Source organism: Corvus brachyrhynchos, unplaced genomic scaffold, assembly GCF_000691975.1.
Source record: "Corvus brachyrhynchos isolate BGI_N302 unplaced genomic scaffold, ASM69197v1 scaffold1120, whole genome shotgun sequence".
Classification (NCBI taxonomy): Eukaryota; Metazoa; Chordata; class Aves; order Passeriformes; family Corvidae; genus Corvus; species Corvus brachyrhynchos.
Genome location: NW_008235737.1, coordinates 17,780 through 41,710, shown reverse-complemented (window position 1 = coordinate 41,710; position 23,931 = coordinate 17,780). Strand labels below are relative to the sequence as shown.

General features: G+C 36.7%; 1 protein-coding gene across 1 annotated transcript; it reads right to left on the bottom strand.

Moving 5' to 3' along the window:
* Nucleotides 1-54: 54 nt before the first annotated feature.
* LOC103615785 (fibroblast growth factor 14) lies at nucleotides 55-18,758 on the bottom strand (the record flags this gene model as incomplete). Its single annotated transcript, XM_008633916.2, has 5 exons — nucleotides 55-6,845; nucleotides 9,369-9,567; nucleotides 12,576-12,582; nucleotides 17,208-17,213; nucleotides 18,652-18,758. Coding segments are annotated over 5 exons (456 nt in total), but the record flags the coding sequence as incomplete, so codon positions are not given.
* Between the last annotated feature and the right edge of the window lie 5,173 nt (nucleotides 18,759-23,931).

Genomic DNA, 23,931 nt, shown 5'->3' with positions numbered 1-23,931 from the left:
TATGTCAACAAAGTAATTAAAGTTCTAATACAGTAAATACAAACAAAGCAGTGGTATGAACAAAAATTTTATTTTTATTTTCCAATGGTGAAATGCTGCTCAGTGTGAAATTCACATTGAGTTATGAACGATGCACAACTATTGGGACTTCCCTAACTTATTTACATATGAGTCTCTTATTTTTTTGTACATGTAGATTTGGCAGCCCTTGAATTCTTTAGAGCAAAAAAAAGAAATATACATTTTAGTTTCAAAAGTGTTTACATTTTGTGAAACCATGATTGAGCAAGAAATTGATTAAATGGCTCAAAAATACTTCTTTTAGATACCAAACTTTAGCATTGTGGTTTAGGTGCCAAGGTCCTGATTTTTGAAGAGGTACATGACTCAGAAATAATGGAACTATGTATTAACAAAAAAAATGTATTTCCATTATCGGTCTAGAAATTAGTTTTCTTTTAGGAAGGACAGTTTTGAAATAGGAAAATACAATGGTACAGAACATGTAATAGAATGCAAAGTTTCAAATTAATTTAACTGCTCTATTATTCCCCCATCCCATATAGCTTGCTATTTAACTACCACTTTTTTCCCCCTTAACCTGGATTCTTTCTTTCTTTCTATAAATGAAGCTCATGAAGCCCATGTTTTCAGGAAGTATAATTACCAAACATCCAACTTATATATAAGCTATGCAGATACATAACTAGACATACATCCCAAAGCTGCTAGCTACTCTCTTATCAGATAACCAAAATATTAGGCAGAGTTCTAAACTGTATTCATAAAGTATAAAGAATCTTCAAAGTAAAATTCATCTTGAAATTTTATTTTATATTTTATACTTAAAACCCTTAAACTCCATGGAGTTCAACAGGAATATTTTCTTAAGTTTTAGCATATATGCATTTTGTCAACCTTAGTGTCTGGGGAGCACAAATTGTTGCTTTTATTTATATTTATGAATAAGGAATACCACTGACCTGAATCATCTTATAATCGCTGGGTTTTTTGCTTATACATTCATCTGCTGAATCAGAGTGTAAACAATGAAGGATACAAAGTTCTCCTTCCATTCCTTCCATTTGTACTTAGTACTGTAATAAGAAAATACTAGATAATCAAAACTCTTATCTGGTGTCAGTAGATGCTTTTGACTTGTTTTGTGGCATCATAACATATTTATATATACCGTAGATCAGCTGTGGTATTTCAGGTACTCATTCATATATAAAAGAACAATTCTTTAGGTGGTTGCAGTGTTGTTGATGCATTTTACTTTGTCATTTGCTTTAATTTTAAATTTATATACTTAAAGAGTATAAATTAATTTTTATTTCTACTTTTTTTTTTAAAAACCAATCAACTCCAGCCTTTTGACTACTGGATGAATTATGTAGCCATAGCATTTCAAAAATTGTTATTCAGGTTGTTTGTTAACTTACATATGGAAAAAAATCAGAATATCTAAGACAGCTACTCTCAGTGGTTCATGAAAATGCAATTGTCAAACAAAATGGTGCTATTACTATAAACCTTAAAGTATTTACTAAGACTACTAAAAATGTAATGTACACATTAATTCTTTTCCAATTTTTCTTCTGTTTCCTATAATGTTGCTTGAACATTTCCCCTGCTTTCTTGCTGAGGTAACGGGTGATGTGACACCCAGCATATCTATTTTTGGCTCATTTCCTCTCTAGAAAAATGAAATCAGAAGGAATAAGATTATTATTCCACATGTGAATATAATAGCTGTATTAATACATTGTTATCTTACACCTCATTCCCTACGATGGGAATTCCAGATATATAAACTGTAAATACAGGAAGAGGCATAAGGAAGTGAAGCTTACTGCTTGATTCTTCATAACTAGTGACTGTAAAAACCTGCTTCCAGGCCTGTGGCAAAAGGCAAAACCAAATTGGATAAAGGGGGACTTTTTAATGATTAGATTGATAAACCTTATAAACAAAAAGGTACTATAGCCTTGTTTTCTTCTTATGTGAGAAAGAGCACAATCCAGAAGTGTGCCAATGCTTCTATAATAAAATTGCAGGATTATGCCTATTGTGTATAACATACCTGTAATATCACCTATAAAAACCTGTGGATTGATTTGCTTCTATAAATTATTAACCTGCTTGTGATCCTTCTTTTCCTGTGGCTATACTCTTTCTTAGAAACACATAGATGCATTTAATCATGTACTTGCTCTCACTTTTCTGATGCATTGCCCTTGCTTCTTTACAGAATGACATCTCACTTTGTAGCTAAATGATACAGCTAAATGATACTGGGATGAAGAAAGCTAAGTTGAATATTTCTGTGACTAAGTAATTGAACAAGAATTTTATTACATCTTTAAAAATAAGACATAGCATTTGCATTAGTCATCACAGAAAAAAACCCCCATTATTAAACATTTTAGAATGCATTGCACGAAATATGAATTTATCTAAAGGGCCATTTAAAAGAAAGAGAACCTTCTTATTTAGTCTAATTTTGCTTCCATTCGCATTGGAATGTAGCTGAATAATGTCTTCTTTATACCAATAAACAGATGGATCATCATGATACACTTTTACTGCATGGACCAAACTGCCTGCTTTCATACCTCATTTCTTAAGCTAGTTTTAAACCAAGACAAAACATTTCCCCATATATATGTATATGTATATGTATGTCAGGGTTCTTATCATTGTTTCAGGTATGACCATAGTCAAAGTGGATTGCTATACTTTTTATCTAGTGGAGGGGAGGGGCTGGGAGTGATTTATTAACAAGAACATTAATGAAAATGACAGTATATTAAAAAATCAATTGAGAATGGCTAAAAAGCCCAGAATACAAAGCAAAAGCTCTGTTATGTGAACTACAAAGCACTTAAAAGGAGCTAGAGGCCCTTCTATAGGCTCTATCACGTGAGCAATCTCATAAGGATTCTTGTGTATTTATAAAATTTTTGAAGTACAGCAAAATGGTGCTTTGTTGAAGTAGTTCATATCTCCTCAAAACTGGATCTCTAAAACTGTGCAGGTGTGACTGATTTTGCTAAATAGAACTGTAGCTGAAACACAGATTTAAAACGAGAAAAGGAGAGAATGACTTTGTGCAGTGTTAACATATAAAATGGTAAGATGAGGTTAGATTGCAGTGTGAACAGTCTCTCAGAGATTAGAGAAAACCCAGAAGAACAAAATACAAAGCAAGCATGCAGAAGACCTGGAATGCTGCAGATTCACAGACAGCTGCACATGTAAGTACAAAAACCCCAATCTGTAAATACAAATTGATTCCATCAGGTTTACTATACAGTACTTTAGTAGTAACAGACAGTTGAAAACAGCTTTCACTTAACAGCAAAATTAATTTTAGAGGGAATAAAATGGTGAAGTCTCATCCTGGAGAACAGCAAGAGAGGTATTATATTAAGGAGCTGAAATTTTCTTTGGCATGGTAAAGGGGGAGAACTGAGTTTGCCAACCTATTTACATGAAGTTTCACCATCCTGTGGCCAGTGCAATGATGCTTTGCACAGTCTGCTTCTTACATAAACTTTTTTGTTGGTTTCCAGTATGCCTTCATATAAATGTTTTATTCATCATGTTGAATCTGTGTATACAACAAATAAGAATAAACACAAACTGTACAATGCGGACAAACTCTTTGCATATATGTATGTAAATTTGTAACACTGACCAACAGTTCTTTGACAGACAACCTACAACATGCAGTTAGTTCATCCTTGCCATACTCTTCCCATGCAACAGATGAGACAAGACAAAATTAAAGGGAGGAAACAATGCACAAATATACCTTTGTTATGTTTAAACAGATTGTAGAAAAAAAATTAGGACATTGATTCATTGGATTAAACACTCATATGAATTTAGCCCACAGAAACAAAATCAGAAGACAATAATTAAAAAAAAAAAAAAAAAAGCTGTATTTTCAGTATGTACTAACTGCTTAAAGAAATTAAATCTGGCCTTAATTATAGCCTCCCAAACTGGTTCACAGATCATAGTTACTCAGGACCAAAAGGTTAATGTTGAAAACAATGCCTATATAGGATCAGGCAATAAACCAGATCCTCCTTGCATGGCTCAGCCAGGTCTCCAGCCCTGTCTCTCCTCAGGCTCTTACAATGGATGAGTAAAAAGACAGCTGAATGGGACATGAACTCATGTATTCCCTCCTCATGAATCAGATGAGAGAGAATGTAGCCTTCAGCTGTTTTATCTTACTTGAAATATTGTCAAGTTCTCCTCTTATAACTGTAGGAAGGCCTGGGGCCACAGTGGGACTCTGCTGACAGTACAGCATCAAGGCTGCTGCCTCTCATGGGGCCTGCAGTGCAGAGCAAGCCCCCAGCTCACCATCTGAGTTGCTTTGGTTTGATTTTGTTTTCTCAGGGATGGTGCACAAATCCCACTGGACCAGATGGGATGAGAAGGGCACACCAAAGTTTTTAATAAAGTGTTGTTTTCCCCACGCACACAGATTTAGTGCTAGCAGGCAAGGGCACAGTCTTAAGTCAAAGTTTCTTTGCATTTTTATCACAGTTTTAGATTAGGTTTGTATTTTTTTTTCTCTACATGGATAGAGGGCTTCATGCTTAACTCATTCCCTCCCTAGAAAGACCCAACATCAAGCATTATCTTGCTGTTCTCATATCACATATACAAAAAGAAGTCTGACCTACAGAAAAAAAAGAAAAAGTTTATCTAGAATTTAGCAGCTTTACAGTAGCCTCCTTGAAGAGTGCACTAAATGTTGCTTATAAAAACAGAACACATTTGAAAAGTAGTATGAAGGGTTCATTCAGACTGAATCAGTTGTTCAGCTGAGCAGACAGGGAGTTTGAAATAATCAGCAGTCTCTTTTAGGGAATTCAGCACAAAGATGTGATAAAACAAATTGCCAGAAATACTGTGCTAAAAAAGGAATGGATGGTTTCCTCTTTTTGTCTTTAAATATCAAGGTAACAGCAAGAGGCCAAGAGAGTGTTGCCACAGTTTTCCAGACTGAGATACAGTTTGATCTTTGCTGCCATTTCTAAGAAACAAATACCTTCTTAAGCATACAGAGAGTGCCCATATTTTTAATCCTCTGAAAGCCTGTGACTAAGTGTGCAAAAACTTCAGTGGCATCTCTGTGGTGTTCTCTAAATTTTCCCCCCACCCTCCTGTCCTTCATCCCCCACAACATTGACTTAATTGTTCACAAGTGACAAACTCAAAGGGTTGATGTTGTTTCTGGTAATATGACCCAAGGCTTCAATTTTATGATGTTTTTGATTTCTTCTAGGTTCATGTAGGAGAAAGTACAGTATATAGAGATCAAGGCAAGGCACCTTCAATCTAGCAATTTGGTGGGCATGTTATCCTAGGAAGCTGGGTGGAGGTACATACTGGGATATCAGTGAAATACATAGGACCGGACTTTGCATGCTTAGCTAAAAATAAAAATAAAGTTTTGTAATATGTCCAGTTTTAAAACTTCTTTTTTAAAACACCAGAAATATTAACCTATAATTTATAACTACCCTTTGCATTGGTGCTGCAAAATAGAACACAACAGCATCCTTGCCCATGCTTTGCTAAGTAGGTGTGGGATTCAGCCAAAAATAACAATGGCATTCAGTTCGGTTCCTTAAAAACAGGAAAGGATTATATTTGAAATGGATTTAGGTAGCGCAATTCTGATTAGTCTTACTTTTTATTTTTTTTTATTGGTGGTGGTTGTTTTTCAAACAATGAAGATTTAGTAGATGAAAAATGAGCCTTAATTCAGGCCTACAAGGCCTACAAAATTCTTTGGACCCACTTTTCCAAAAATGAGTGGGTCTTGCTCGCTGGGCAAGGCAAATGTTACCATTACCAGTAAGCCTGTGATATGTATAAAACACACACACAAAAAGAAACTATAGGGGGATGCCAAACACACATTTCAGAAAACTCCCCGTTGGTTGTGTTTGACACTCTTCCCTCCACTTCAATGCCAACCTCAGAAGCACAGTATCTGTTACTAAAGAGTATTCACATTTAATCAATATTTTAAGCCAGAGACAACAATCCTATTCTTTATAGATATAATTTGTAATAATAGATTTTTGAAGGCTTCCTGATTCCCTGATTGCTTTCAAAACTAAGCCACCGGCAACACTTAAGTTATAGAGAAACACAATCCTTGCAAAAGGTCACAAACAGTGGAGCGAGCAGCCTTATAAAAAAGGGAAGAAGAGAAATCCATAATAGCACAGGTTTACAGCATCTAACTAGAAATTACTTGATTATTTGTGTGCTACAAAATAGAACTTAAACACATGGATTTTGCTGAAACTGGACTCAAAAAGGGATTATGGGCAATTGTCAGCAGGCAAGGTATCAAGTGTACTTGTGAAGTATGTCATTCACATGAAGTGTCACAGTCACAGAAAAGATATTAAAAAGGCATTCCAATATCTGGTAGGGCATTCCATGGTCTGAGTTTAGCTGGTTCATCCAGGTGTCTTCTTGTTGTGGTGGAGCTACATGTTGAGATTTATCCACTTGCAACAACTCAGTTCAGAAACAGCAATGGGCAAGTTGGTGACTTGCCGCAAGCTGATCCACAGACATGGCCGAGGGGAAGTCTGGCAAGGATAAATCGCTCAACTGTACTCAGGACTCAGTAAAGTCACAACACCTGTGAGGATCTGGCTATGTTGTCTTGCTCTTGTTCACTGGTTTGCCGCCATTCATTATTGCAGATGCACTTGTGCTTTTACTTGGAGTTACCCCAGCCTTTGGCACTGTTTCTCCAATATCATGCAAAGATGGTTCTCGATACATGGCAACTGAGGAGAAAGAAGAGAAAAGGAGAGACATTTTTAACAATGTATCAAATATAGGCATTCATCTCAAATAGGATTAATTTTCTATGTTCCTCTTGCATACCAGGGAAACTACTTATTTTGACAGACACTGGTTTTGCACCACTGATAGAATTGCGTGACCCTCCAAAATTCTCACACTTCTGCATCTGACTTAAAAATGCAGTGGGAAACTGAATTCTTGCTTGTTTAATATCTAATATAGGTTCTTGGAAATGAAAAACCAGTGTTCTGTCTTTGCATAAGGAACACAAAAATACACATGTATATACACATGTGTATGTATATACAGTCCTTAAATGAACATTAAATAAACACGCAAGCTGTTAGAAGTAAAATGTGATAAGACGGATTGTAATTTAAAAATGGGATCATACAATACAGTTGTCTAGACTTAAGTGTTGTTAGTCATACATTGCAAGACTAGGCTAGGGTCCACTTCTACAAAGTAATGTGTACATCAGTCTCCCAAATCTGAGGAATTTGGCCATGGTCTGTTCCTAAGGTATGTTCTGAAGAAGTGTCCAGGAGATGTGGAGAGTACAAAAAAGGTTTGGGGGTTTTCCTTCCTCATTTCCGAAAAAATATGCAGTAGCCACTGAGCATCACTGACTGTAGAAGTGCAGAAAACTCCAAATTAAGCTATTAACTGAATTCTTAGAGGAATTAGAAGTTTGTCTCTGGGCTTCTGTCCCTATCTAACCACTTTAAATCCTTTGAGGGAAATACATGTATTCAATTACACAGTTCCAGCATTAAGCTGCCTTAATGATTAATGCTCTTGGATAATTCAATTTCATTTTCCATGTCACTGAATAAGGTAATATTTCCACTTATACCTAACTTCAGTAGCATTTATTTATATCAGAGCAATGTTAAAAGAGGTGTCACAGCAGTCAAAGGAATTAATCATCACTCTGATTTCCAGACTGGGTGTGTGCTGCCTTAGCACAATTCCTTCATCCCTTGGCTAATTAGAGTAGGAGGCTGGAGCTTCAGAGTACTGACCTTGATCTTCAATGGTGTGAAGTTTCATAATAAATGTAAAGGGCCCCACAGCATCATTAAGTAATCAAATACTTGTTCTAACATTTCCAGTGACATAATCTAAATCCTTTTATAGCTTCTGGAAGACTGAAATTAAATGTCTTCTCTAGAGTACATAAGGCTGGTTATGATCTATATCTTCAGAGTGGCCCATAAATGTGTTTAGGGCACTTTGCTGATTAATTAAAAGAGCTTGGTGAAATAACACTGTGACCTACAAAATTATTATGTTGAACAACATGAAATGGAACTATAAAGTAAGGAATTATATAGCAGAGCTGTCATATTTGATGATTCTCATAAGCAATGTAAATCAAGATATTTCTAAGCATTGTGTAAGCTATTTTGATGGAGTCTGATCATCCAAACATTATTGAAAAACAGTAACTTTTTTCCTAATCCATAGGAATTTGCCTTGATTTTAAAAATGCGCTGGCTTTCCCTCCCTATAATTCTCACTTTAATACAGAGGGATCAAGATATAAAGTATTGATATTGTTGAGAGCTTATGAAACAACTGTAAGCTTCCACAAGACAAGGTAAGCACAAAGGCATCAACCTAACTTCAAATAAACATAAGATTATTCTGATTCTTTCCTTATGATGAAACTAAAGTACTTTACAAACTCCTTCAATCAAAAATTTTCAGTTAAAGTATCAAAAGAAATTGGACTGCTAACCAAAGCATTACTCAGGTATGCGTTTTCAGATGGTAAATAACGAGATAATTTTCAGAATGACTGAGGCTATGTGTAGCAATTAGAACAATGAGGAGTGACATCAGGACAAGAAGCAAAAAGCAGCATAGGTTTATAAAGGCCTGCAGAATACATAGGATAACAAAAAAGTTCCAAGATATAAATGGATTTTTCAGAGAATGTGACATCATTTTGGTGTGTAAGGTTACTGTGACTGCTGTTTGCTCCTGTCTTGGTTTAAAGGCCAACTTACATGAGTTGTGTACATTACTCCAATTGGCAAAGTAATACAACATGGTTTATTTTGTAGAGAGACCTTTTGTTTTGTATTAGAAAGCTTTTACTTTGAAATGCTAACATTTCATCCATTCCCTTTATAACTCCCAATCATCCTACAACATCCATTATTTAATTCTGCCTAATGAAAGGACTGTTTTCTCACTGCAAGACTCACAACAGTTTTTGTCCCTAACAGCAGAATATTTTAAAAGCAGCAAAAGGCTCTTCCACAAAAGATTTCTTTTCTTGTAGAATGACCTCTTTGTCCCTGAAAAAATGTTTTTACATATGCCCTTTGTAGCATCACTACACAGAAGCACAAAACTTCTCCATGAAATTTTGGGAATGGCATTGGGATTGGCCCCTGTGTGGGGCATGCACATTCAGGAAGGGCATTTTGGAAACCATTCCCTCTTCTTGTGAGATCTATAGGAGGGTCTGCCAGGGATGGACTGAGCCTCACCTTCCAATGGCTTGGGTAGAAAATGAGCTGCTGGTTTTGTTTTCTTCACTCTGTTTCCTTTCATGACCTGCCCTTCTTTGTTCAGCCCCAAAAACCAGGCCCTCCCGGACTCCTGTTGTCTGTAGAGCATGGATGAGTAGATTACATAATAATTTTCAAAAACAGACTCCTTGAATTTGCACTCTGGTGTAAAAAGTTCCTGTGGGAAGAAAAATAAATGTTAAATGGTATCTCCAAAGTGCAGGATTTGTTTTTTTAATGTACAAATACCTCGTGATAAGTTGTATATATGAATTATGATAAGGTTCTGCTTTAAAACTAGAAGTACCGTCTTTCTTGGGAAGACCTCCAGTGAACTTATTTCACTTCCCATGCATGCCTTAGTTTACCCATCTGTGCAACAGAGATAGTGTATTTTTAAAGTAGAAAGAGAGCCACATAGGCATAACAGCACTATTTAAAATACAGGCATAATTATTGTTATTATGCCTATTTTTCTGATAGGATATACTTATAAAGATTAAGAAAGTCTATGCTAAAATAGTATTAATGAGGTATCAGTTGTTCTGTTTTAACTGAATGCAGCAGACTCCCTTCGGTTAACAACAACTAATATTTGATGCTTAAAGTGCTGCTACCAACATATTGACATATACAGCATTCCCTGTAGTCCAGGAAAGTACCACCACAGGAAATACTATTCTGATGTACAAATTTCTGGACAAAGAAAAGTATTTCCTACTGGCATCCTCAGCATTCATTCCAAAACTAGAATTTTTTTTCAGAAGTTACATTCAATACCAGCAGTTGTCCTAAACTCTATATAGGTTAATCTAAGCATAAACTTCTGTAGTCCAAGAGCCAAATAACAATTAATATATATATATTAATAACACAATTAACTAGCAAAATAAACAGTGTGAACATACATAGAGATAGAGATTACCAAAATTATTTGAAAAAACCCAGCAAGTTAGTAAGCAAATAAATATACATTTAAAATATCACAAGAAAATAGGATTCTGTGTGAATGTGATTTTTCCATCTGTGGACCTATCTGCTGAAGCCTGTAGAAGAAATAAGACATAAAAGGAGAAGGTAGATGTGGGAAAGGAGGAAGTAGCTTGCTAAGTTTTCAGAGCTCAAAGTTCTCAGCCCTGAATACTCTTTTTATCTTTCTTTTAGTTATCTTTCCTAAGAAGTGAAAAAATCAAGAAACATCATATTTTTTCACTTCTCCATTCACAGTATTTTTTTTCCGTTTCTTTTTGTTCCTGGCCCCATGCAGTACTGAGTTAACACCCAGCAGGCAGTGTATTTTCAGGGTCTCTATGCCATCCCTAGCTGCTGATATACTGTAAGAATTTCACAGCTGTTTCTGCCACAGATTTACTTTCTGGAAATCAAAGTCCTTAAAGACACAGTTCCCCATACCAAAAAGCACCGATTAAATACTTTTCTGAATGTGCACTGAATGTCACTTGGTGCACAACCTAGTTCTCCTAATGTGGTGGCGTACATGGTATTTGTCTTGCTACAGCTTAAGTTACCACCTGTAAGCAAAGCTGTCTTGATGAACACCAGGCACACTATTAGCATTCTCAATTATGGAGCATCTTTGAACTTCAGATTAAAAATAATTGATGTATTTTATGCAGCAAGAGACTAAAAGCAGTTACGGAGCAGCTGGGAAATAATTTGTGAGCCTGCTGTAAAATAGGTTGCTTTGGCTGTGTCAGCCAGTACACTTCGTGTCTATAGGTTGCACTCTTACAGGATGCAAAAAAATATTCTGAATTGTGCAATGGGCATTTTTTTGCACTACCACTTCTTTACCCCCATGTGTACAACTGCCTATATATAGATATGAAAATGCAAAAATGCAAACAGAGTCTGTACTAGAGGCACTGAATACTAATGACAGGAAAACACCTTAACTGCACCTTCTCCTTTGCCATGGGGCTTTTTCTCTCTGTTTGAAACTTTAAGACATCTGTTGTTTGTGTTACTCTCCTTTCTCCTCCACTGATTTCAAGTCACAGTAGGGCTCAAGGAGACTCAAAATAAAACCAGAAGGCAGGGTGGCATGCTAGAAGGAATGCCTGTTAAAGCCTAGCACAAGCATTTACATGCGAGTCGTGTTCCTTGGCTGTTGAAACAGCAGATGCTTATCAGGAAATGCCTACACAGCTCTCCTCATTGCCTACTTCACTGAAAATGCTACCCCCTGTGTTCCCCATGAAGTTTTACTTCCTTGTAACGCTCAATTACCATAAACACTACTTCTTAGCCAATACTCATATTTTTTGTGCTATAAACAAAAGCTGTTTATCATTCTATGTTCCTCCGTACTAGAGCTGGTTGGCTGCCTCTAAACACTATTTGTATGTTTTCCCTAACAATATCCATTATGATACTTAAACAAAGTTCCTTCAATTCATATCTCTTCTCTGAATCTCTCATTTCTTTGGCATTGCAGTAGTGTTTCTGACAGTGCAGAGTATATGAAGTGGTAGGCATTTACTTTACCAAGAAAAAAAAAAATAGATTATGTCAACACAATTATTTGGCTACTCCTGGACAAACTGGCATCATTACTACTATGTAGTTAGGAAAACCATAATAATAGTCTGATAATTCTTCTTTTTTTCTGTTTTTTTTTCTTTTTTTTTTTTTTTCATACAAGGAAGAGTCAAACCTGAAGACTGTATTCTACCTAAAAATACTGCAGCTATCCTACACCAGATATCCAGGCAGGGCAACATCTTTGGACAGGGTTTGCATTCATCCAGTATATTCGGAGGCCATTCTACCCAAGTTAAACTCTCAGTCGAATGTCCCTTAAATATATGTTGCTTTAAAGCAGACTAATAGTTCCAGCAGTGTGGGGAGTATTCATTAATGAAAATTAGGCACCTGACAATTACTATACTCAACTGCGGACACCAGTTCCTCTAAGGAAAGAGTTAATCAGAAGGAGACTTCTGAAATGGCCCCCTTCCCTGGGGCTCAGGTGAAATTGAATATTTCTAAGTTAAGTTAAGAGTGGTGCCTAAAGTCTTGCCTCAGACACCATCTCAGCTGGCTGAAAAGCTGTACTGAATTTTCTCCAGTAAAGTAGCCATAACACCTAAGATGTTGTTTTTGCATATACCTAGGTCAAATTGTGTATTTGACTTAACCCAGTAAGAATTCCCAGAAAATTACTAATGTGCTTACAGCACTGACTTACAAAAAAAAATCCGTGGGCGACTTTATTTAAACCTATTGTTGGGGGAAAGGTGGTACAGTGGAGTTTTAAAAGGGAAATGGAGTGGTGAGGACACTCCCCTAGGCTACCTCCCTATCTGTATCCAACCTGAAGGAATCCAAATCTGCATCTGGCTGACATGAATAATTTAGATCTTCCCTGCAAGAATGACTTTTTGGTTTTTGATCCCAGGACATTTTGTATTAGGAAGTGAATGAATAAATTGCAAAACCAGACATGACTTGAAAACAAGAACTTGTGCTCAGGATTCCTCTTTCAAGGTCAGAGCCCAGATTTAACCTGTAGTTTTATATAAAAAAATGGTTTTATCCTGTCAAAGCAACATTTGAAAAATAAAGTGCATACCAGCTGCCAATTTCCAAAACCCCAGGAATGGATTTTGGCTGTGAACTGCAATCTGATACAGCTTCCTGGGTCCCAGAGTGATGCCTTAGGTTTTAACTTTTGTATTTTTCAAATCCTGAACTGCTTAGTATGTAACTCTGAAACTTCATACAGCCTTCATACAGCTAACATAGCCTGTTAGCTACTGTTCTCTCATGCTGGTTAACCATAACAAACCCTCTCTAGGTTTGCCCTTCAAGGACACCTTGTTGTCCCAGGTCCCAAAATACATAACTAAAGCCTCTGACAGGGGGAGCAAACGTGAGGTAATTACATTACTACGTGAAATCACAATTGGAGAATTAACCCTCATATGCAAATGGACCAAACTTATAAAAGTGTTAAAAGCCTGTGACCAGGGGTCCATCTTGGGTGGAGCCCCTTGGAGGCTTTTGACTCCCAAAGCGTACCTTTGAAGGCCTTTCAAATAAATACCAGCTTTTTTTCTCTTAATCTTGGGTAGCCTCTGTTTTCAGATAGCCACTTCAAGGCATCAGGAGAAGTGAAGGATGTATTAAATTATACTTTGCTGACAAGAATTTTCACTTGGATATTTTTTCTACATTCTCACCAAATTTTTGCTAGATGTGAGTCCTATTTGGAGATATTTTAATTCTTCTAGTTGCAGTAGCATTAATTCATTCACAACACAAAGATTGTGAGTTCAAACCTGTGGAATCAAAAGTTCAGTCATTGCAGCATTCTTAGTTTTGGGGCCCCCACCAGCTGCCAAATCTTAGCATTATAGTATTCAAAATGATGGGGTTTTACCTCATGGAATCATGTGGTGGTATCAGAATCTACTTTCATATAAGAACAAAACACAAAAGAAATAAAATTAAAAAGAACCATTATCCAAATCAAAAAAGAACCATTATCTTCTCAAATCTGGGAGCTCCTGAACATCAGAGCTCAGATTACTGAGCTGTGTGGTGTCAACACAGAGATATAAGGGTTCTTGGAAAAAAGTAATTCAGATGACAACTGAGATGAATTCCCTACCAAGTAATGTCATTCTGTCAATCAAAAGCTGAAGTATGACATGATAAAGCTAAGCCTCAATGTCAATCAATAATATGGCACTGTAGCAAATGGCCATAGTTCAAAATCAAAGTACAGCAAACTTTATTGTCCCACAAACCATTGAGTAATTGAAATGATTTGAATGGATTATCCCTGTAACTTCTAATTGCCGTGATTTCACAATTTAGTTTGTTCAAGTTAGCTAGTTTTAGTGAAACTGCACGTCCTGTCTTAGCCATGACCTTTCACTTAAAACAAACCCCACAAAGCACAGCATTTTTCTAGTACAGGTCTCAGAAAGAAGAAATATGCTGTGAACCACAGAGTTAAAAAGCAAAAACTAGCACGACAACACAACTAGCCACATCACTTCCAGATATTGTTTAAAAATTAAATGGGCACCTGCAGTTTTAAATTATATTTCTGTTCAGTAAATCAATAATGAACTGTCAGGACTGAACACAAAGTAACCTTCCATTGCACACCATGAGGGACAGCATAAGAACATGGCTCTACAATGGTCAGCTGTACCAACAATAAGGGCTCCCACAAAAGTTTCCTACCTTTGAGTCCTGAACCTTTAAGCCTCTTTAGATTTGTGTTTTATTCTGAAATATACGAAGGAAGGGCATTAGTTACAGCTCACAGAAGTGATAAAGCCAGCAGCAAACAAGGAGGCAGTGGACTCCCCTGGAGATGGGCACAACAGGACTTGTTCATCAACCAGGCAGCAAAAGCGCAGCTGTAGTTGGACTAGCTGCAGCTTCTCCTTGGTGCCATGCAGAAGACACAATTGCAATACAAGCTCAAAGAGATTGCCAGGCGAGGAACAGCCAGTCTAATCAAGCACTGTAGAAAACCCTGATACTATTCATTATTTGCACCTAAAAGTACAGATTATGGAACAGGACCTCAGTGCTTTTGAAGTACAGGCCAAGCGGAATCTGCCTGATGTGAACGCCTCACATTTCAAAAAAACAACACATCCAATCAATGATATCAGCATGGGTAGGTGGTTATCAAATATTTTTTTTCTGTAGAAATAATGACAAAGGATTCTTAAGGACAGACTGGAGAAAGGGCAACGCTGGCTTTGTGGAGACTTATGAGAAATTTCTGCAGAGGGAGAAAAGCAGCATAGAGTCAGCACAAAAGTGTTTTGAGAGTTAGAGGCTAGCAACACAGGAATAAAAAAAGGAAATTACATTTTAATAGTGGATAGAAAGGTTGGAAATGACTCATGAAGACTGGTCTTAAAGTGGAAAAGAAGCAGTTTGCTTAATGAGGAAAATGCACTCAGAAGAGAAAAGAAATAAGTTAAAATAATGAAGGTGGGAAATGAACTTTGTGGCAGAGTTGTGAACGGAGACTGTGGAGGTAGCACTGTATTGCTCAGTGCAGGAGGGGAGGATGCTGCAGTGATCGAGGTGTGAAATTATGAGATCCCAGCAAACAGCTGCAGTGCAGTGGAATGGCAAAAGGCCTTGTCATAGAGATATTTGTGCAGCAAAACCTGTAAGATCTGGAGGCTTCACCTGCACATGAGACTTGGAACACCTAAATTGATATTCCAGTGACTTGCTGCACACTGAATTAGGTGAGTTAGACTACCTTCTTACAGTAAACTTATTTGACAAATGCTGGTGCAGGAAAACAAAATAATCACTTAATATTTCCCATCCATAACACCAAATTTTCTCAACACTTTAAATGGCTAGAAGTCTGCAGTTTGAAATTATCTTGTGCATGAGATCCTCTTCAAATGGCAGAAAACACAGCAACATGTGGTTACGTACCTTATGAATTAAGGAGAAATTTGTATTCTATTTACTGCAGGTTCAGAAGACATTTAGCATGTCTGGCCTAAAAACCCCTTAATACAAGCACAATTTTTAGACATTAGAACAAGAACGAGCAAAACTGACAAAATTTTCTATGTGCAAACTGGCCAAGTAAGATACGAAGGAACACAAGACAAGCTTTGCAGTCACTTTACTAACTAACTTCAAAATAAATGGTAGTAATAGCTGAACCTGACAATCCTATAGATGTCCTACAAAAGCAGCGAACACTCACAGCCCCTTTCACACACTTTCTACCATTTTCTGACAGAAAAGTTCCTCAATAAATTTCTACAGTCAGAGAACACCATTATTGTCTCTCGTAAGCTAATGTTATTTCTGTCCTCTGGAAGATTACTAAACATGTGGTCTTTAAAAAAGAAGAAAATTATAAAAAGAGGACTTGCTATCATGCAGGTAAAAAACAGGGATGATCCTTGCTGGTTAAAGAATCACTGAGAGTACATTAAAATGTCAGCGTGTGAAAGCAAGCTTTTAGCTACAATTCTTGTATCTCACTTTCAACTTCTGAAAATGTGACTATAACTGCTTATAAGGAAATAAAACACAACTTTTGACTAAATTTAGGCAAAAGTCAATGTAAATTAATTCTATTGCAAATATTAGCACTTACTTAACTAGGATTCTAATTAGTAGGGATATGAATGGTAATATTGATCATGTAGCAATTCTTTTATTCATGTACATTCATAAGCACATAAAATAAGGTCATGAATAAAATTCACATGGCATACATAAAGATAAGTTAACAAAAAACAGCTTGAACAGATCTCTATGTGTTTAAGAGGATCACAGAATCATAGAAGAGTTAGGGTTGGAAGGGACCTCTGGAGATCATCTAGTCCAACACCCCTAACACTGATCAAATACCAAGTTTGGCTTAATTTTATGTCCAGATTGGAATCATAAAAATCATTAAAGTGAGAAAAGGCCTCCAAGATCATCAAGTTCAGCCTCTGTCTGAACACCACCATGTCAACTAAACCACAGCATTAAGTGCCACATCCAATCATTTCTTGAACAATTCCAGGGATGGTGACTCCCTGGGCAGCCCATTCCAATGCTTAACCACCCTTTCAGTGAAGAAATTCTTCCTGATGTCCGACCTGAACCTTCCCTAATGCAGTTTAAGGCCATTTCCTCTCGTCCTGTGTCTGCCTGGGAGAAGAGGCTGACCCCCACCTGCCTACAACCTCCTTTCAGGCAGTTGTAGAGAGTTACAAGGCCAAACCAAAATATAGCATCTTGGTTTACAAAAATCTCCTTATTTCACAACAGATAGGTTGCCTTGCTTACAACTAGAAGCTATGGCCATATTAACATATAATTTATAAAAGGCAATAATATTTTTTATGGAAGGCAGAGCACATGCTTTTTCATAAACTTACCATTTGAAAGACGAAACAATGATGTCAGAGAAAAAGAATATTTTAAATACTAACTGCAAGAATGATCCCAAATTACTACTTATATATACTACCCAGGAGAAGTCATCTATTTCTCTCTCCTACTTACATACAAGCTAGTATTATGTTACAAGCAGTGCTCTGGTATTAATCTTCTTTTGACCACTATATACAATTCATAGACATCAACTCAGTGGGATATGGCTGAAATAGAACAAATTTCCTTGATGTGAGAATTTCTGATATATGTTATTTAAAGTTGGACAGTTTTACTCAAAAAATGACCTAATGTTTGTGAAATGCAGCCCATCATGAATATCAGAAACATAACCCTCACACTGGGAATAAGTGAGTAGAGGTTGTTTAAACTCAAGAGAAAGTTTGGGGCAGCATCCTGGAAAAGGGTACTAATTTTCAAAACTGTCTTTATGGCATTCATTCCACAACTAGAATACTTCACTAAATGCTCAAGAGTAGAACCACTAAAAAAGTGCTGCTTCACCTGAATAAAAGAAGCAAAATTTATTTTAGAAATATTATTGAGAAGCCAAATTTGTACCTATGGGTTTAGAATGGTCTGCAGCCCACCAAGAGCCATCACATGGTATAGAGTACTGTCAAGTATCCCCACAGACACATAAATGAGAGAGAAGCTGTGTTCTGCTTCATTCCAACTCTGAACTTTCACAGAAATGTGTAGTTTTCGGCTTGGGTACATCTTTGGCTTTAAAGAAAACACAGCCAGAATCCTTGTATCACTGAAATGAGATATTCGTTCTCCCAGAGCATAATCTCCTCCCCACCTAATCCTCAGCCTCTACCTTCCCTTAAGATTCAAATATGCAGTAAAAATTGCTTTAAGGCTTCAGCTTAAACACCAACAATAACTCCTTGCGGTATCAACACAGAGAGACATCCTTTATCTCCTGTACAGCATCTGTGATTAAAGAAACCCAGTGTCAATAAGAAAGGCAGATGCCCCAAGGCATGACTAAGAGAAATTGCATGCATTGTAGGGAATATTTTCTTCCAGTATTGTCATGGGGGCTTTTGGAGAAGAACATGAGTAAACCAGCCTATATTTGATGGTCACTTCCACTCAGAACAGCTGTAATTCATCAGCTTGTCAACCAGGTTCTCATCTAGAAAAGGTCAGTGCCAAGGGAAACATGGGACAGCACTAAACTAAGAGACTGAAAGGAAGGATTTAATGACATAGCTGTTGAAACAAACCACAGTGGGATAGGGAAGAAATTCTCATCCGGTTGCCCATCAATCCACCGTTCTGTCCCTGGATGAATAATGCAGGAGGAATACAGAGACATTCAGTCATAGACAAACCTTTCCAAATGACAGTGGCATTTTTTGACACAAGTTTATCCAGACACTTGAAGTCATTACTGTAGACAATCTTCTGCAATGCAAATGCCTCAAATAAAACTAACTATAAAGAAAAATGCAAAAAATAGTTATTGGAAGGGCCAAGCACCCAAAAAGAAGCAAGAAGGATGACTTTTTCTAGTTGTTTACCACAAGGAAATTTCTGCTCCTCTCTAATACACTGAAATATTGGATAAAGAAACATTATTCCAGTTTTTGCCACTATTGTGCAACATCAGATGGGATGGTATATTTTCATATATATGGTGTTTTTGTAGACCTCCCTTAGTATGATAGTATGACATGTCCATAACCATGTACAAATCCAAAAGTAAACATAAATAAGTGCAGATTTAGAGGTATTTTTTACAGTATAATTTAGGCTCCTTCAGTTCTATGTGTTCCTTCCAAAAGATGTGTGAACTTATGAAAGTTCAAAATGGGTGTAATTTACAAGCTGAGAAGCCAGAAAAAGTTGCAGGAACACCCAAGCTCTATGAAGTGGCCTACTTTAGTGTACTCTTTTCTATTTCTTTTTTCTTTACAGTTGTGAGCCTGTTTTTCTGCTTGCAGCCTTTCTTTGTGACCTGTCAGTGTATGAATTATCCTGTCTAAAAATCAACTATTCTAAAAGACAGGAGCTGGAATAAATAAAATTCAGGACGGTAGTTATATGCAATTATAACTATGTTATTATTATATGAAATTCTTGCTAATGTCTCTTTCTCATCCTTTTGCTGTTTTACACTCGGTGTTCATAAAAAGAGCAGGAAAGGTAAATTCAGAGAAACCTTAGTCTGAGGAGACTTGTATAAGGCAAAACTATTGTGCAATGAATGTAATCAGATCTTTCAGAAAATGCATTAGCTAAGCCTGCTCTTGGTTTCACGACTCAATATAAGCTGCAGTTGATCACGGAATGCTGGGAAGCACAGGGAACAGAGACAACTTTTAGATGTTTGTTACTTAGCTCTTGTTATACAGCAAATATGTGTTTTAGGAGAAGCCACCAATTTCTTCCTTCTTTCACTCTGCATCTTTTTGCCCATCTTTGTTGTTCTGCTTTGGAAACACAACTAAATATTCAACAGGCTTTCCCCATTTCCTTCCAAAGCAGCTTTCACATATGAAGACAAAGGGCTCTAAATCCATTCTCTCCTTTTCCAATGAGAGGATAGAAAATGATGGACACCAAACCAGAAAGACAGCCAAAACCTGACAGGTTGACAAGTTCTTAAATATTCTGTACCATTTCCTGTTTTCTGCATTTTCATTCTTTCACAAAGATAGATGCCTATAGCACTGTTCCACTTAAAAATAAAAACTCAGTGCACATAGGATGCGCCACCCAAAAAACTGCTGAAATATCTTTCCAGAAAATATAACACAAGAGCAAACTTGCCTGTCCTGAAATTAATAAATGTAAACACAAATCCAAAAAGTATTTCTAGTTAGGAAATATTTATATATATATAGAATGCAAATAGCAATATTCACTTAAAATATTTCAGTTCATCTAGAGATCTAAAAATATGTTCCTATTATTATTTAATTTTCACACATCTACATAATTGTTACTTCAAGTATCCATTATCAGAAGAAAGTTGAAGTACAGAGACTCATACCAAACACTCAAAAAATGTATCATGAATCAATACAAAAGAAAATCCATTCTGTCTCCTGTTTTAACTAAACAATTAATGGGAAATAAAATGTCAGCCACTAAAAAGTATTTTTGTGGAATGGCATCACACCATTAACCAGTCGGAAATTGTGAAAAGAAACAAGTCAGACAATTTTGGGTATATGTTTATATGCTAAAACCTCAGAAATTTAATGTATCTCATTAGAAAGGAGATGATTACATGCAACTCTTAACACACTCAGCAGTGATGCTTGTTTTTGTTATGGATGGGTAACACCAAGGTGGTTATAGCTACATCCTGATGCTCACATAAAATTCCTCTTTCAGCAGCAAACTTGTAAGGGTTGATGATGAATAAGGTGAATATAGATGCCTGGCAAAACCCATAAAGGTACAAAAATCAGAGTGGTAGCAAAGGATTATGGATTTTTATCTGCCTCAGTGTTACAATATGCATTGCAGAGCCAAAAAAAAAAATTATTTTTTGGAAGTAGTTTTATCAAGTAGTTTTGGTAACAATAAACAAAGAAAGATTTTTGTCCAGAGCTCCTGCCGACTGTGTTATAGTCAATGCCACTACTTACTCAAGATGCTAGAAATCTGATCATCTAAAAAAACAGTTGTATCAAGCCACTACTTAACTCATTGTCTGTTATAGGATATTCTATAGCTGTCCTGAGAAAGTCAGACGTTAGTGTTACATAGACACAACATATTTATCCTAGAGCAGCTTCAATCTATTCATGAACTATCCCAGTGAATAATGAGATGAAAGTATCCAACTTTTAACCCTTTTAATCTACTCCTGAGGAAGGCAGACTGTAAAATATAACAGCTTTTTCAAAGAGGCTCAGCTGCTGTGAATATATTTCCAAGAAAGCAATGAGGTTTTACTTGAGATTACAATTGCTTTTATGGCTACTTGGAATTTAATTTACTTCAGCTATGTTCCTGAAAAATGGAGGATCTTCCTCTTTGTCAACATGGCAATAAAAACGCATTATCTATAGACTTGAGTGGCTAATTGCAAGGATAAACTGAATTAGAAAACATATATTACTATTGAACTGTGTATAAAAACAATTGGAGGATCAGGGTCAAAACTCTAGCCAATTCAAAACAGTAAGTTGATCTGTAACCTTCCCTCAGCTGGTAAAAGAGACACAATGGGTACACATATTAACGTGTTCCCTGCTACATCATCTGTAAGAAGCAGGGGCAAACTGCTAAATGCAAAGAAAAGACCGTTTTAAGGTCTTAGAAATAGTCTTCTGATTTCTACAGCAAAAGGCATGAAGGTGAAAATATCAGGTATTTTGATTTCCAAGTTTCTTGGAAGCACACTTTTTTACTGGTTCACCAAAGCTGAGCACAGTTTTCATATGTTCCTGTCACGAGAAAACTGTGCATCAAGCCATACTACACACAAATTCTGAACTTCAAGGGATAATTCAGAAGAGCTGGAAAGAGGCTGAACTGCAGACAGTGAGTTGGTGAGTCCCAGCTGATGCCTGGTGATGCCTCTGTAGTTACCCTGATCTCAGCTGTCTCCTTGCAACAATATTTTAATATTTGTTGATCTACATTCCATTTTTCTTGTCCATTTCCTTCAAGTCTTTCAAGAACCTTTTGAATCTTTCTCCCCCAATAATCAAACCATTAGCATATTAAAATATTGCTACAGGTCAGAGGAACTCCTTGTCCTGTGAAAGCCACGGTGATTGCACACCTGTTTCTATACCTGTATATGCTGAGGAACGTAACTGTTTACCTTGACCTTAGGTTTGACTGCCTGCTTATACTTTCATGTTTAGAGCTATAAACGTGCAATTTGCTTATCCTCAGCTTTATCTGGATTTCCAATTTCTCCCACTGTCCTAAAGGCATTGCATGACACGCATTCATAAAATCTATCAAAGTTATATGTATGTTCTGCTCTTATTCCCATTGGATTATCTCACTAAATTCTTAAAATTGAGCCAAAACGCAGATGAAGGACCTGTGTTTAGATTTAAACTCCTGTTCCATTTGTTTACATTTCTCTTAGCTTCTACTTTTTACATTGGTCCTGATAGATACAAGCAGTCCCACATAAATCTGTGTAAAGAGCCTATTTTTCAATACTTATCACAACTGAATTTTGTCCTCATGCTTGTATTAGAGAATTAGATATGGATGTGTTTTCTTTTCCCTGAAAATTCCTAATACTGTTCCCTTTGTATAATCAACAGATTGTTTTTTTCTTCCTGCTCGTAATTCCCTACAAAACATGATTTTTTAGATACATGAGCTCTACTGAAGAGGCAAGCAAATGTGACCTTTCGACTGGGACTGGAGCAGTTGGTGTGACTCAGTGCCTGTCAAGGCTGATCTCACCGGTGCTAACTCACAGTGGTCCCGAGGGACTGCCCTGTGCTGCCACATCTCCAGCCATGCCCTCTGCATCACTGGCACACCCCGGACAAGGGGTGAGCCTGCAGAAGTGGAGTAACTCACAAATGAGCAACACACTGTCTGTGTCCATGATCTACAAGGGACAAGGTCAGCATGGAACACAGACACAGTGTCATACCTTTTATGCTGTTTAAAATGCATAAAAACAATGACTTGGGGAAGAACAAATGAAAGAGTGGACATGGAAATGGAGCTTTGACTGCAATAAATGAAAGATTTCCCAAACTATAAACTATTTTCTGTACTGTGCTGTCCCTGTTTTCTTTTCTTTTTTTTTAATTTATTTTTTTTTAACTGTGAGTTTTAACCCCTCATCAGTGGTATTTCCTCAGGACTTTATTCATGCCACTTCCATTCTTTTGCAAAGACTTCAGACAGCTACTGAAAAAAACCCCACTGAAGTTGAGAGATTTTACCCATTATTGTTCTGTTCAAATCTCTGATTTCTGTAATGGATAGGGTATAAAGTGTGTGAAAATAACACTAAGGAGACCCAGTCTGCTCATAAAGGGTTGGGACTACTGTATTTCATTTAAAAAATTGAGATTGCAGAGTCATTATAGGAGAAATCAACCAACAGAACACGCAATTGAGCACCTAAAACTTACAGCAGGTGGCAGCTCCTCTTCTTCTGCCTCTCTAGTTTGCCTGTCAGGTATTTTTAATTGTACTTTTGATCTAAGCAAAAGCAAATAAACAGGAAAAAACCCCAAGCAAGCCAAGACATCCAGAAGTTTTTGAAATGTGGGTATTTTTCTACTGTATAATTTACAACAGCTTGGTACAGATTTATCACTAGGCTAATCCAGGGTTATTTCTTTATACACTGAATGTCTCAAACAGCTGCAAAAAAGAGAAAATTCTTATATCTTAACTAAATAACAATCATTTGGCAGACCTACCAGTCTTAAAACAAAATGGGAGCAGCAACTGGCTGCAGTTTTTTCCAAACAATAACACAGTCTTAATATTAAGTAAAAAATAAACATTTCTTTTTAAATCCAAATTTAGAGATTGGTTCACAGTACAGTTCGTCTGGATCCTCAAAAATGTAACATCTTTTTGTCATTTAGACCTGGTCCTCTATACTGATACTTCACCTTGCACATTCAGTATTTCACCAAGCATTCAAAGGTGT